General features: G+C 34.2%; 1 protein-coding gene across 1 annotated transcript; it reads right to left on the minus strand.

The window, feature by feature from the left end:
- Window positions 1-237: 237 nt before the first annotated feature.
- On the minus strand, window positions 238-15,829 carry LOC107065771 (uncharacterized). Its single transcript, XM_089174219.1, has 8 exons — window positions 14,991-15,829; window positions 12,837-14,908; window positions 12,484-12,757; window positions 11,083-11,856; window positions 8,038-8,556; window positions 3,480-3,974; window positions 2,502-3,125; window positions 238-2,421 (listed from the first exon to the last, which is right to left on the minus strand). The coding sequence occupies exons 1-8, from the start codon at window positions 15,414-15,416 to the stop codon at window positions 919-921; spliced, it is 6,687 nt and encodes a 2,228-aa protein (XP_089030345.1). The 5' UTR covers window positions 15,417-15,829; the 3' UTR covers window positions 238-918.
- Window positions 15,830-16,192: the final 363 nt, after the last annotated feature.

The following is a 16,192-nucleotide window of genomic DNA, read 5'->3' on the forward strand; positions in this document are numbered from 1 at the left end:
CCTCTCTTTCTATCTCTTTTTCTCTTTTCTTTTCCGTCTCTTCAAATGAATATTACGTCATCGGTTTGTATATTTATATACTTACGGTGTTAGATTATAAGAAAGGTGAAATATATGTACATTAATTGTGGTAGTCTATTGCGCGTCGTTATTTTAGTTTTATTTTTGTTTCTAAATAGGAAATGGTGGGAAGATGGATGTGGAAGATAGGTGAAAAGTGTAATTATCACATCTACGCGTGTTTTTTCGTATTTTATTAAAATATTTATGACGCTTAATTTACACGCGTAACTATAGGAGACAGTAAATAATTAAATTAAATACATTTTCCAACACACAACGGTGCGTAGGAATGATCGTGTTCAAGGTTGCTACAACTTCTTTTCTTTTTTTATTTTTTTTTTCGTATACTCTTATCCCGTTTAACAATACTTACATGTATAATGGAAACACTTAATATAGGGAATTTCGCAGGATTCCGACGAATGCAATTAACTAAATCCTTTATACATTTTTACATCATATTTTTTATATCGTTTTGGTGTTATTGCTCACAATTAACTATTTTACGAGCAGACCATTCGTCGTATGATGCAATGAAATTCTTCATCTATATTAGTAGTAAGATATTTGATCGCATTTATAAGATTTTTATACATTCTATGGATTTATGTGTAGTTATTTATGTTTTCATCATATTCCTTTTCTATGATTATCACTTCGGCAACCGAGAAAAGTGGTGTCGACGAAAGCAAGCTTCTTTCCTAGGTTTTCAAATAAATATGAAACATTAATTGTGCGATGTTCATCGAATGCATCCCTCAATTGTAAAAGAAGACGTTTCTGCATTTGTTGAACTTCGCAGTAAGAAACCTACATTGAAGTTAATTAAATTTCTCAATGATCCTTTGACTTATTTCATCTCAAACGTATTTCTCGGTCTGGTTTGGTCATTACACATCTTCCTCTGTAGCAAATCTCGGTCATGTGCGAGACCTTTGTTGTCGTCGACGTTCTCAGCACTTTACCAAGTATCGTTTCTGTTGTGTTGTGTTGACTGATCTCCGATGTCGTTGGTATTGTCGGTTTTGTTGTCGTCGTTGTCGTTGTAGTTGTCGTGATCAGACTCGTTGGTGTCACGGTCACCATAGATTCATCTTTGGATAGGATATCATGCATTGTGGTATCAAATATAACTGTTGGATTAGAATGATAACCTGACGTAACTGAATTATCATCAATATTTTGAACAACGATCGTAGTTGGAGTTTCTTCTTTCTCCAATTTCGTCGTGGAACGATCTTCGACTTGACTTATCTCTTTTTTAACACTAATAGTACTATCTTCCAGTGGGGAATTCGTTTTAACGTTATTGTCTTCGCTTGAATTCTCCGAGGTACCGACCTTATTATTTTTCTCCTTGTTCAATGATTTCTCATCGAACCTCTCCTTATTATTTTCTTTGGTTCCCTTCAGATCGTCGAATACAGTTGGTACGTAATCCGAGAGAATTTTAATTTCGGTATCTTTTTCTTCTTTATTCGCTGTATCCTTTGTTGATATTTTACTCCAATCAGCTGTTTTCTTATTTTTATCGTAATTCCAAGTTGAAAAGAGCGAATGGTTTAAGGCTATTGAAGGATCTGATGGATATCTCACCTCGCTCCATTTAGCACGGTGATTCTTTAGATAAGAGATATCGTCGTTGTCCCTTGACTCCTCGGTCTTTGTATTATCAACAATAGAAGAATCCTCTATTGTAGTATCGATTGGTTTTATTGTTGTTGTTTCTAACTTGTCCGTGATCGGTGTAGTTTCTAAAGCGGTATGGATAGAGTTTAAATCATTTAAAGTTGTTTGGGAATTATTGAAATCATTGGAAGTTGTTTCTGTTTCTTGACTTGTTGGTAATTGAATATTTTCTGTGGAATCCTTCGTGATCGAATCTTTGGGATAGATGCGTGTACCGTAATACTGAGTAGTAGCTCTTAAACTTTCTTCAGGGTCACGTGTTCCTTCCAATTCTTCCGATGTAGTAGGTATATTGGTAGTAATACGTGAAAATTTGTAGTTTGTTGTTTTTTCTTCTTCTTCTTCTTCGATCGAAGATGTTATTGGTGTTGATGTTTGCCAAACATTTAAAGGTAATACCGTACTAGTTGATGTTGCCAATACTGGAACTTCATCAGTTTTCAACATTTCTTCAAGAAAATCTTGTAACACGGATCGTCTCGAACCGTCATTGGTTGATCTCGTAATACTAAATTCACCTAGATTAGGCCTTGTCTGCCGAATCGGATTGTATTTGTATTGATCGTGCGTTAGACTGTTAACAGCAGCGTTGATATGTTGAGATTCAGCCGTTACGAAATCATCGACGATTGGCCTAACTCGTACTCGTACTCTTTTCCTTCTATTAGTCTGCACAAAAAGTTATGATAAGATAATGAATAATAATTTAATAGCATTAATTAAACATTTGAATAAAGAATATTGTTTACCTTTCTGACTGCAACAGGATTCGTAGTTTTCTTTGGTATTTTCTCACCGTCTTCGTTATCCGTAGGTTCCCTTGACAAATTATCTTCCTTCGATCTCCACTTATCATCATCATCATCAACATTTTCGTTCAAACTTACTTTTTGCTGACGTTTCATTGGATTTTCTGTATGATCGCGTGCTATCATTTTTTGTCCAAATACCGTCGTGGCCTTTATCATGGACTCTTCTTCGCTCATTATCGATTTTGTTTCATCGCTATTCTCTAATTCCGAGGAAACCACGTACGTTACTGAATTTTCAGGACGAACCGTAATAATATCAGTTACTTCTTTAACATTTCCATCTTTCGTATGAGCCTCCTTGAATCCATCGGTAGCATAATTAGCTGCAAAGCTTGGTTGAAAAGAGGTTCGAGATAATTTGGTAGACCATTGACTTTCGGCTCCGTAAATGTCAGCAGGCATTACTTGTGAATCGCTCAATATCGTTGATTTTGAATGTGTTGAATGATCATACTTTTGAGGAGTGTTACTTGCCAGTTGAGTTTGATCGTATTCCTCTTGTTGTAATTGTGTTTGGGGAGATACCACTCCAAAGTTCAATACAAAGTCCTGTGGTGGATACTGAAATATGAATTTTATCTTTATTTTATTTATTTAATACTGGATTACATTTAATTCTATACAGTATATATGAGTCCCTACAGAGCGAGTTCCTATAACGAGCTAAAAATATTGCGACTATTTCTTTCATAATTTATTTTAAATAATATTTATTTATATTATAAAATAAATTATAGAATCAATTTATTCGCTTTTTTAACTTACAATTAATTCATTATCATAATTACATTGTTACATTACATTGTTGTTTTCATGAAATAATCATAAATTATCTTCAGAAACATTCCAATTTTCTATGATGTGAGTTTATATGTCATACAAATCGTATAATACGGGAACGTTTACTTTACTTACATTTTCCGTGGCTGGTTTATAATTTTGATCCGGTTGATAAGTTTCGCCAAATTGAGATAGACTTCCAAAATTTTCATCGTAAAGAGTTTGCTGTTCTCTGATTGCTGCTGGATGTGATGGAAGTACACGTGGATAATTTCCCTCCAATGGTACTTCGTTATTTGCATCAAAACCGGATTCCGTTGTGCTAGTTGTTGTTACGCGTTTCCTTCCTCCAGGTCGACGAGTTCTGCTGCGACTTCTATTCTGTTTGATATCTTCTGGTTTATATTTTGGTCTTACCGTGTATACCGAATTATCGGGATTTAATGTTGCCGGTGGTATATTTTCCGTTGTGGTCGTTGTAATTGGCGTTGTAATAGGCAGTATTGTTGATTTAATTAATGGTCGTCGATTTGTCGTGTGATATTTCGGACGATTTTTTAAAGAATGACTTGGAGGTGGATCGTATTCTATTTCAATCTCTTGAGCACTGCCAGAAGGCTGCTGCTGTATCTGTAATATGAAGTTTTTATTAATTGTTATTAGAATATTGCAAAATGCAACCGATCGTCTATGATCATATCTCATTAATAATTTTCTTTACAGATAGTTTTCTTAATACTGACATTGAGTCTAATATTTAATAGTAAATATAAATTATTATATGTTGATTATCGTTATATTTTTATTATTTATTAATAGTCTATTTTACTGCAAATACATTAGATAATAAGTTTAAATTGAATACTTTTTAATGTTTTTATTATTATTATTATTTTTTTTTTTATTTTATTAATTCTCTTCGATAGGAAGGGCACTTGCCAGGTCTGACAGCTTTAATTTCCTGAATTTAGGAAGGCTCTGGTTATGTTACATGTTTTTAATATAACCGCCTTTTGTATTTCTTGGTGTATATTTGGGTCTAGTTGTAGTTGTGTGAGATGTGGTTTAAAATTATTCGGTGTAATGCCTGTTGCTCATATGATGAAAGGGATGATGTATCCTTTTTTTTTGTTTCCATATTCTGTGTATTTCTTGTGCAAGTGGTGTGTATTTTTCTATTTTTTCTCTGTATTTCTGTGTGATGTTGATGTCGTTTGGTACTGAGATATCTATTAGGTATGTTGTCTTGTCTTCTTTGTTTGTAAATGTGATGTCAGGTCTGTTGTATTTTACTGTTTTGTCTGTGTGTAATGTTGTGTCCCAGTATAGTTTGTACTTTTCGTTATCTATTATTGTTGTTGGTGTGTATTTGTAGTATGGTGTTGTAGTGTTCTCCAGTTTGTATTTGTTCACTATTGCTTTATGTATGATTTTTGCTGCCGTGTTGTGTCTTTCCGTGTATTCGGTGTTTGCTAGTATTTTATAACCCCCTGTAATGTGTTCTATTGTTTCGGCTACTAATTTACATTTCCGGCATTTATCATCTTGTATGTTTGTATCTTTTATTATGTATTTGAGGTAGTTTTTTGTTGAGATTACCTGATCTTGGATTGCGATTAGGAATCCTTCGGTTTCTGGGAAGAGGTTTCCTTTTTTAGCCATTCGTATGTGTCGTTTTTGTTTAATTTTCGTCTGTAGTGGTGTAATAGTGTTTTCCGTGTAATTGTTTTGTGGCCCATGCGTTTATTTTGCTTTGTGTATGGTCTATGTTGTTATAGTTATCTATAGCTGTGTTGCTTGTCGATAGGTTTAGTGGTGTGTAATTTTTGTCGGCTTTCGTTACTGCTTCATTCATGTAGTTGTGTTTCTTTTGTGTGGAAGTATTTGCGGAGTTTTTTTATTTGTCTATTGTGTAACGCTTTTATGTCCGTTATTCCCCTTCCACCTTATTCTCTACTTATTGTTAATCTCTCTACACATGATTTCGGGTGTAGTTTCGTGACTTTGTCATGTGTGTTCTTGTTATTCTATTAGTGTCATCTAAGTCTGTGTTTGACCAATTGATGATTCCGAAGGAATATGTAAGGACTGATATTGCGTATGTGTTTATTGCTTTGACGAGATTTTTTGAATTTAGTTTGGTTTTAAGTATTTTTATGAATCTTTGTTTGTATTGTTTTTCTAAGTATTTTTTAATTTCTGTATGGTTTATCTTAGTATTTTGTTCGAAGCCGAGGTATTTGTATGTTTCGTGTTTTTCTAAGTTTTGTAGTGTTTCGTTCTATAATGTTCTTTGTGTATCGTCTGTGATCCATTGTCCTCTTTCGAAATGTGTTGTCTTATATTTGTCTATTCCGAATTGCATTTTTATGTCAGATGTGAAATTTTCTGTGATTCTTAAAAGCGTATTTAATTGTGTTCCTGTTGCTGCATATAGTATGTCATCTACATACATTAAGTGGTTTATTGTGTACTGCGTTTGTCTATTATTTCTGATTTGATATCCATATTTAGTTTTGTTCAATATTGTAGATAATGAGTTTAGGGACTTGTTGAACCATAAGGAACTTAATGTATCTCCTTGAAAGATGCCCTTTTTGATTTTTATTTCTTCCGTTTTTATGGTATCCGTTGGTGTTTTTAATATAATTCTGGTTCTCCATGTTGACATGGTGTGTTTCAGGAATTGTCGTGTGCGTTTATTTACTTTGTATATTTTCAAAATTTCTAATAGCCATGTATGTGGTACTGAATCAAAGGCTTTCTTGCAATCAATATAACATGTGTGTAGGTTTCGTTGCTGCTTTCTTGCTTGGTTCATTATTATACTATCTATGATGAGTTGTTCTTTACATCTTTGGCTATTTCTTCTGCATCCTTTTTGTTCTTCTGAAATTATATTGTTTTTTGTGAGGTGTGTATCGATTTGCCGACATATTGTACTTGTTATTATTTTGTATAATGTTGGTAGACACGTAATTGGTCTATTTTTCGGTGTTTTGATTTCTGGGTTTTGTGAAAGTGATTCCTTCGGTTAGGAAACTCGGGAGTTCTCGGGGATCTTCTATTATTTTATTTATCTGCTGTGTTAGGTATGGGTGTGTAGTTGTAAATTTCTTGTACCAGTAGTTTTGTATGTGATCTGGTCCTGGGTGTTTCCAGTTATGTTTGCTGCGTATTGTTTTTCTTAACTCGTCTTCTGTTATTTTGTATTCGGCTTGTTCTGGCATGTCTTCATATTTCTGTTTCTCGTCTGTTATCCATGTTGCATGTGTGTTGTGTTCTGTTGTATTTGACCATATTTGTGTGAAAGAAAGTGGTTATTTCTTTTTCAGTTGGTTATATGGGTCCTATTTCTTGTTCTATGTTTAGTTATCTGTAGAATGTTCTTTCACTGTTTAGGAATGTTCTGTTTTCGATTTTCCTCTTATATGATTCGTTATATCTTTTGAGTCTTGCTGCATATATGGCAAGTTTTTGTTTGAGTGTGTCCAGCAGCTGGTTAACTGTGTAATTGTTGTTATTTATGTCCATGAGTGTGTTGATGTATTTTGTTATGTTTTTTGACGTATTACCTTTCATTGCCTGTGTTAGTCTACCTATGTCTTTCCTTATGGTGTGTATTTTTTGTTCTAGTCGGATTTACCATTTTGGTTTTTTATGTTTATTTATGGTTTTTTGTTGGTTGTTTGGTGTCTCTTCTGGTATTTTTTGTTTATTCTGTTGTGGTATTATTATTATTATTATTATTAATATTATTAATTGGCATTAGGAACTCGAAAGTTCATTGCCGCAAATACCAAATCCCGCCATTGTTCCCGTCCCTAAACGCGATCCTTCCATTCGCGGTCTTCGTATCTTATTTCTTTCAGGTCCCTTCTAACATTATCCTTTCATCTACGTCTCGGTCTATCTAGTGGTCTTTTCCCATTTGGTATACCGACCAATATTTTGTGCGCTGTTCGACCAGCGATCGTGCGCCTCCCCCATGCGCGCCACGTGACCAGCCCATCTTAATCAGCGTGATTTTACGACGTGATAATGTCTGGTTTGTTGTACAATCGATGTACTTCAACCTTATGAAGTTTTCTCCATTCGCCCATTTCCTCATCGCGTTTTGCACCGAAGATTTTATGAAGAACTTTGTTTTCGGTTTTTCTTTTTCTTACTAATAAAAAGTATAATATAATAAAACATAAATCTTTTTCATAATCTCATTTTTTGTTATTATAACTATTTACAAATAGCACTTATAATAAAGGTACGATTTACACTATATATGTTATAAAATAATTTAGAAGAAATGAATTTGTTCATGTGAAAATATTTTTAAACATGCAATAATAAATATCTCTGTTAAGTTATATAATATTAATTTACGTGAACATATATATCAAATGAATAGTTTAATTAGTACGATTTTGGCAACTTTCCCAAAGAATATCAACAGAATATTACTTGAAATTTCATACAATCGACATTACTTGAAGAAAAACGCGTTAAATTTCGTAATAATGCAATATCTTTTAGAAAATGATACTCTGAAAAAGTAGGCACAAGGATTGTGTGTTTATATCTATATTTGAAGTGAGGAAAATTTCTAATAATAGTATACCTTTTTTTTTTTAAACGGATAACGCATTGGATAAGTATTATAACTGATAAGAGAAGATATTGTAAAAAAGAAACTTACGGGTAAATTGTTTACTTGTGGAAGTATTGGCTTGAAAGTAACAGGTGGTGCGTGGAATCGATTGTCTACCGGATTCACTGGTCGGAAGCTAGGAGGTCTTATAAAGCCATAATCAATATCTTCTTCTAATGGTTGTTCGGTAGTCGTGGTTGTCGTAGTCCTCGGCGTGGTCGTCGTAGTTGTCGTTGTCATTATCGCGATTGTTGTTGATGGCGTAGTTTGCTGTACAAAAGGCCGTTGTCTTTGCGTACCAGCCTGAATCTTCACATACTCGTAACCGCTTGTTTTGACTTGACTTTGTGGTCGAGATCTCGATTTTGTTCTGTGGCGATGTACATTAGACGACCTTGGAGAATCTTGATGATTGACAGCACTGAAACGCACGTACTCATCTTGCGACTCTTTTGGACGAGTTTGGATGACTGAATCAGAATGCGTACGGGTACCAACACGACCGCGAACACGTTGTCGTATTACAACTGGAGTTGATTCCGTTGTTGTACTGGTTTGCGTTACCATCTTTACAGATATAAAATATCTTTGTTATTAATGTTTTTCATAGAGAAAGGAAATAAATCATGTAATTTATTGGGAATCAAGGTAATTGGATTAAAGAGAAGGGAGACATTTTCTCGGCATTTGCGTCACTACCTCTATTTATACTTACTTCATCTTTTTTCACGATATTAAAAATTTATATTAGATATGTAGAGTGTATCAGAAAAGGTAATACAACTCGGCTAGGGATGATTTTACATTTAAGGGATAACACCACTATAGAGCCTGAAAAAGCCCACTAGAAGCCTTTTTTTTGTGAAAACTAAATGAGGAATAGAATTTCTTTTCTGAGGGTTGGTTAATCATATATTGAACTATGCAAACAAATATTTTGATTGATTTTAGATAAAAAATGGCGTCGGTATTCGTGGCTGAACTAAACCCTGTTTTTTTTTTTGGTAAAACGGGCGGACTCATACTTGAACAACTATAAGCCCTAGAATAAAAAATAAAAGAAATTCTTAATCTATGTACTATTATCTTGAAAAGTACATACGGATTTTTCTCTAAGTCAAATTTTGTGAAAATGGCGCAACTTTGAATAAAAAAATCGACTTTTCGACAAAAAAAATGTAGAAATTGTTTATAAAAAAAAAGTTTTTATTTAGTTAAAAATCGGATATGTACTTCTGTAGAAAATATAACTATCAAACTATCTTCAAAATTTCAAGTCAATCGGTTTAATGATGGTCGAGTTCTATGTCCGCCCAGTTTTAAAAATGTAGTTTCGAGAAAAACGTGTTTAAAGTTTTGTTATCACGATTCGAAGCACTTTAAGGCACTTCGTAAAAATAAAATTTTGCCATGTTAAACATTTTTTTTTGCTTCGGGACCAAGTGCATAATGTTTTTAGATGTCTAAAATGCACTTTAAGCTAAAAAACAAAAAATCGATTTTTTGAAAATTCTATAGTGGTGTTACCTCTTAAAGATAAATCGTAAAGAGAGAGTAACATTTTTTCATTTGAAGTTTCGCTTCTTAGATAATCGAGTTTGAAAATTCTGTAAAACACGCGTATATTGAACTATTTTCAGGTTTGGGTGTAGGGTAATAAATAAAAAATGTATATACATATATATAAATATATATATAAAATATATATATATATATATATATATTAGGGTGGGTCAAAAAAATGAATTATTTTTTTGTTTACAAGTGCCACGGAAAAATGGGTTGCTAGAAACCTTAAAAAAATTTTTACCAAATATGAGCTCTTAATTTCAATAGGAAAATCCTCCGCATCGCAGTTTTTTATTTTTTTTCAGTCTAATAGATTAAAATTCATACCTCATTATTTATTGATTGTACAGAAAAATGTTCTAGACGAATTTTGTAGGAAATTTAATGCTCTACAAAAAAGGTATCTTATATTTTTTCCGTAAACCTCACCATTTGAATGATATTGAAGACTTAAGTTTGATTATTTTAGGACAAATTTCATTTTTGTTTATGAATTTTATAACTCGACAATAAATGACTATATATCATTCAAATGGTGAGGTTTACGGTAAAAATATAAGATACCTTTTTTGTAGAGCATTAAATTTCCTACAAAATTCGTCTAGAACATTTTTCCGTGCAATCAATTAATGATGAGCTATGAATTTTATTCTATTGGACTGAAAAAAAAAATAAAAAACTGCGATGCGGAGGATTTTCCTATTGAAATTAAGAGCTCATATTTGGTAAAAATTTTTTTAAGGTTTCTAGCAACCCATTTTTCCGTGGCACTTGTAAACAAAAAAATAATTCATTTTTTTGACCCACTCTAATATATATATATCTTATCTCTATAAAATTCCCCTGTCACAGTGTTTGTTATTCTTATTCTCCGAAACGACTTGACCGATTTATATGAAATTTTTTGTGTATATTCGGTAGGTATGAGAATAGTTTTTCTTATATTTCTTATACCCCTAAGTGATAAGGGTGACTCACCATAATTATTTTTCCTTTAAAAGGTTATTAAGAAAAAAAGAGAAAAAAAGACAAATGTTATGTGCCTATATTCAGACAATGTAAAATTATATGATGTGAAGTAAGTGGTGATCTTATGTTACCGCTCATGCGCAGTTGGTTCGATGTTAAGAAAAAAGAGAAAAAGAAGACAAATGTTATGTGCGTAGATTCAGATCTATCTATATATATATTAGCCACAGCAACGCGTGGCCGGGGCACCCCTAATATATATATATATACGTATTTAAAAAGTATTTTCTGATAGTAGCGTATTTGAGTGAAGTTATGAAGTAGGTATTGTTTATACGTATATGTGGGATCGAATATATCTTCAGGTTAAATGTAATAGGTATTCGTGGGGAATTTGACAGAGGACTCTAGATAGTTTAATGGATAGAGAAGAGGCCCGGAAAGCGAAAGATCCTGGGTTCGAAACCCCCGTTCCAGGGATTTAATTTTTCCCCGAATCCTATATATACATATATACTACCAACACATATACTCTATGTACTATATAATACTTACAGCATTTAATGGTTCTTCCGTTGATGGTGTTAACAAATCATAAACTTGCTGTTTCTCTGGTGGAAGAGGGATGAATATCGGTTCTTCATTTGGATCCGCTACAACGCTACTTTCATCTACCTTTCTATCTTCGACTTGTCCAAAGTTACCATTATCACCGGTCAGAGGATAATTTGAATGGGATTGAACTGGTGCTACATCGTAAATTGGAGAATATTGTTGAGTTGTTTTATCAATTTTATTTCCCGGATTTTCCGAAGTACCGCTTATACCAAAGTCTGTATTGTCGAGTTTTTCGGCGTAATAAGCGGTGTAGTCTTTAGATTTCTGAACAGTAGGTTGATTACGAGTCTCGCTGTTTTGTGCTTGGTAATTAAATCCATTGACCGGAGCTTTCTCAAGAACACTTTGATCCAAGTCATTTAGTTGACTTCCATAAGCGATAGGATAGTTTGCTTCTTGCGGATAATTTTGTGGATAATTTTGACTCTTTGAATAATCTTCCGATGCAACCGGCGTATTATAATTCGTTGTAGTTTCACGAGGTGGTGGATAATTCTCGGTAGAACTGATACTTGTTGATGAATAATTCTCTTGAGAGAAAGCATTTAGGTTTGACAAAGGTATACTTGACTCTTGTTGATTAGAATTATGCGAGGTTGAGCCCGGTTGCGAATATGGATCGGTCGATGAGGAAGTGATTGATTCGTCGGGAGCAGTATGCTCGTAAGTCGCAGCTTGGTGAGCTTGAACGTTGTAATTTTGATCATAGGCCTGTATCAAAAAAAGATAAATTTATGCACATATAAATTTTTGAAAAAATAAAATACAGATAACCTTTGAAAAACGTGGTATTTGAAGAACACTAGTTTTGAAAAACACGGATATCTTCCCCCGAATTACACGGTTTCAAACTACACGATTTTCGAGCAATTCTTTTGAAAAAGAATAAAATACATGTATTATATTTGATATAAAATTATTTTCAAATATGCCATTTCTTTGAAAAAATAGATAGTTATGATCAAAGGAAAACTATTCAGATTAAATAATAAATATTTTATTTAGTATCTCAGATAGATACGACATTTTTATTTTGATAATAAAAAGTAAGATAAAACGTTTTTTCAAAACTAATTAAAAAATTAATTTGAATTATGTAATACAAGATTTCTTAGAAGTGTTTACCAATATGAATTCAAACAATAAAAATTTTTAGTTTTATATTTAACAACAACAAAATTTTAAACGTAACGTTTTTTTTACTTTTACATTTGAAACGGAATCCTGTTTTTTGTAGTCTCGAACAACACGGTTTCAAAGAACACGGAACCAATTAATCGTGTTTTCGGAGGGATTACCTGTATGAGATAATTTTTCATTAAATTAAATAATCCGTACCTCTGATTGATAAGCCGTCTTATCGTTATGCCTGTGTTTTTGTCCTCTTTGTCTTTTATGGTGATCTGCGTAGTTATATTTCTCCGTAGTTCCAGAATTCTTAGATTTGGTAGGTTCGTAAGCAGTCGAATCGTTATATGATTCAGTAGTCGTTGTGTATCTCGACCCACTTCTCGTTCTGCTGTAAGGTCTTCTAGATCTGTCTGCAGTCGTTCTAGTAATAGATGTTGTAGGTGTTGTGGTGGTAGTTGGTCGTGTGGGTACTATCCTACTCCTGTTTAAAATATATCGTCGTGTTTATTTTCATATTATATTTGTGTATATTTTTACATCTTTGTAATAATTACACTTACCTATGACGTGAACGTGGTCTATAAGTAGTTGATGGTGGTCTGGCTGTAGTAGTTGTGGTCGTAGCCTTTGTATACGCTGGTGTTGTTACAACATGTGTCGTTGTAGTGGTTGGAATCGTTGTCTGCTTCTCTAGCAAAGAATTTACCAAGCCAGGTAGATGGGGTGAGATTGGTAATTCAGCAGGTAAATTATATTGCGTTGGGCCTACAGATTCTCTTACTTCGTTAACATCATTCGGAGAAAGTAGAGGTTGAAAAGAATTGATCAGATGAGGTTCTGATTGCGTATATGTGTTTTGGTGTTCTACAAAGGAATTTTTGTTGTTGTTGTTGGCATCTCTTTGTTTAGCAAGTTCGTGGTTAATCAAAGCTAATTGTCCAGCTAAATCTTGTTCTTTCGTCAAAGGATCATCTAGTGTTCTCAATGAGTGTTCTGGATAATTCGGTGTACTCGAATAAATTGCTTCCTCTTGATAAGCAGTCGCAGTGGTACCTCCTAATCTAGTTTCGTGTGCTAAATTAGGAGCTACAGGTCTGGAATCTTCATTGTAATATGCCTTTTGTTTGGACTTTCCAGTTGGAATTGATGATTCATCTCGGTAAATAGTGTCGATTACAGAAGGAGGATTATTATCTCCGTACGATTGCCTAAATCGGAATCTAGAACCACCAGGATTTGATATCGTAGAATACGAAGTATCATACTTTGGTGTACTCGACAATTCTTGAGTGTAACCAGCTGTAGTTGAATGTTCGTAGCTTAGTGTGGTAGGATCTATCCGACCTAAATTACTTCCAGTACCATCGATATAAGAATTGGGCTCTATAAGAGGCGTCGGGCTAGGATTATGAATAATTTCTGGTGTATCAGGTTCGGGAGATGAAGCATCGATCGTATTCACGACAACGGATCCAATATGAGGAGCTGGGAATGGGATCTTAGAATATCCCGGTGGTGGATCGAAGCTTAACGGCGCTACGAAAAATGGTAATTTATCTACCTTCCTTTCAACTCGATTATGATCGATTGACGATAAGTACGGGAGATCAAACTTCGTATAACCAGCCGGTGGATCTAAATTCGTTGGTCCTACAAAAACTTTAGGTATGTTAGGTACAACCGTATCTAAAACTGCTATAGTTTTAGCATCCTTAAGAATCCTTAAAACATCCGCAATTTTTACTCTGTCCGGTGCCATGCTATCACCACCCATGTAAACGGAAAGAGGAGGTTGATTGGGGGACGGTGGTGGAGTCGTAGTAGGTGGCTGCTGATTGATTCTTGGACGTTGTTGTCTAACACGATTTCTGTGTTTTATTCTATGGGTCGTTTCCTCGAGATGCTGTCGATGTAATTGTTTGTTACGTGCCAAAGAAAGCGTTTGAGTGTCCGGCTGATTTTGATCGACGTTTGGAGCAATGCTAGCTTCCTCTTGCCTCTGTTGTTCTAATTTTCTTTCTTCCTCCAAAGCACGTTGAATCTCCAATTGTTTTTGTCTCTCCAATGCAGCAAGTCTTTCTTTTTCTGTTTGTCTTGCCTCTTCCTCTTGTCGACGTTTTTCTTCTTCTTGCCGACGCTTTTCTTCCTCTTGCCGTCGTCTTTCCTCTTTCTCACGAGCTTCTGCAATTCTTCGTCTCTCAAGTTCTTCCAATCTCTGCTTTTCCCTTACCTCTCGAAGTCTTTCAAGTTCTCGTTGCTTCGTTATTTCTTCGATTTTCTCAAGTTCTTTTCTCCTTCTTTCCTCTTCTTTCTGTTTTGCTAATTCTTGTTCTTTTTGTAAAATTTCTTGCTCAAGTTGAGCCTTCCTTTCCAATGCTTTTTCCACATCTTCTATTCGAGCGACTTCCTTCGATCGTTCTTCCTTTGCGAACTTCAATTGGTCCAAAAAATCTCGACCGAAAGTATCTGGCTCTCTTGTCGTTTGCTCATTTTCATCGTTTATTCGATATTGCTGCTGCTTCTGCTGTTGCTGCTGTTGCTGACGGAAAGGATATTGCTTTTGTCCTCGAAATCTTTTTGGTTGAACTCTTTGTTGAGCTAACGTTTCTACAGGAACGTAGACTAGTTGAACCTGAAAAGAATGAGATGAAGTTATTACAACACGTAAAAAAATAAAATAAATCTGAAGGAAAGAATCGTTGAACTGTATTCACCTCCTCGTTTTCGTTCTCTGCATTTTCAGATATACCTGAAATACCTTGTACTGTTTGACCTTTCACTTGTTTTCCACTTGGCCGATATTTTTCTTGCTTCCCGGCGAAATCTTTAACGTTATCACGAATATCCTCTACTTGAGTCAATTGATCAAGACTTTGTCCTTCTCTCAAACCATCTTCATGACCTTCGCTGTAGTCAACTTGACCTTTGCTATTATGGGAGTTTCCAAATTCTTCAGATTTAACGTTTAAATTTTGATTACCCCTTATTCGTTGATGAAACCGCTGTGGTCCTTGGGATAGGAAGTTTTGAGCTGAATAAATGGGTGGAAGAGCATCAGATGAAGGTAGTGGTGGTACCAGCACGTCCGAACTTAAACCCGATACACCCGATAAATTTGGTATCGTATTTTGTTGAAGCATGCGCTTGTCATTTTCCGGGCTACTGAAGCCACTCGGTAGAAATGTTTGAGACTAAAATTAATTTATTAAAATGAAGAATAATTAATAATGATTTCTTATATATATATAATGACTTCTTTATATTAATAATTAACATCTTTAATCATCTATAATTCGTAAACTACTATAAGCTATATTAGACATATGTTTTATGATATTTGTAATTTTTTAGTGCATAAATATACATCTTGAAAGTATTGACATACATTTCTGAAACATTGTGTATATTTAATACCTGCAATAATTGTTGTTGTGTTCTAAGTTGTTCCTGCAAAATCAGCAACTTTTGAATATTTTCTTGAGTCTTTTGCAATTGCAAAAGTTGTTGCTGATATTGTTCTTGAAGTGCCGGTGGTAAAGAGAGTGATGAAAGATGCGGTAAAGAAGGACTTCCCGAAGAAATAGGTCCATTTCCACTATTACTCGGCCTGATTTGACTCGATGAACTTCTTGGATTGGCCAAAGGAATCCAATCGCTGTTTGATACTTGTCTGGACCATCGTTCTCCGTTGATACCACCAATTCTTATGTATAGAATCAAACCGGTAGATAGTAGTATCAACGACCAGCACCTCCGCACGATCTGAATAGACGAAATCGAGGATTTCAAACTATTTTCTTATTACTTTCACAAACTTATTTCGATAAAAGTGATTCGGGATTATGTCATTAGTTTTCTTTTCTCCGTCTAATAACAACTTCGACTAGGGAATAAATCAAAGGAATTCGTAGAAAGT

This window comes from Polistes dominula, unplaced genomic scaffold, assembly GCF_049000335.1.
Source record: "Polistes dominula isolate Pdom_NZ unplaced genomic scaffold, Pdom_raw_medaka contig_168, whole genome shotgun sequence".
In the NCBI taxonomy this organism is placed as follows: Eukaryota; Metazoa; Arthropoda; class Insecta; order Hymenoptera; family Vespidae; genus Polistes; species Polistes dominula.

Coding starts and splice junctions, on each gene's coding strand:
- LOC107065771 (XM_089174219.1), bottom strand. CDS start 15,416: ATGCTTCAACAAAATACGATACCAAATTTATCGGGTGTATCGGGTTTA. Junction 12,758..12,836: donor AGACCACGTTCACGTCATAG/GTAAGTGTAATT, acceptor TATTTTAAACAG/GAGTAGGATAGTACCCACAC. Junction 2,422..2,501: donor ATCCTGTTGCAGTCAGAAAG/GTAAACAATATT, acceptor CTTTTTGTGCAG/ACTAATAGAAGGAAAAGAGT.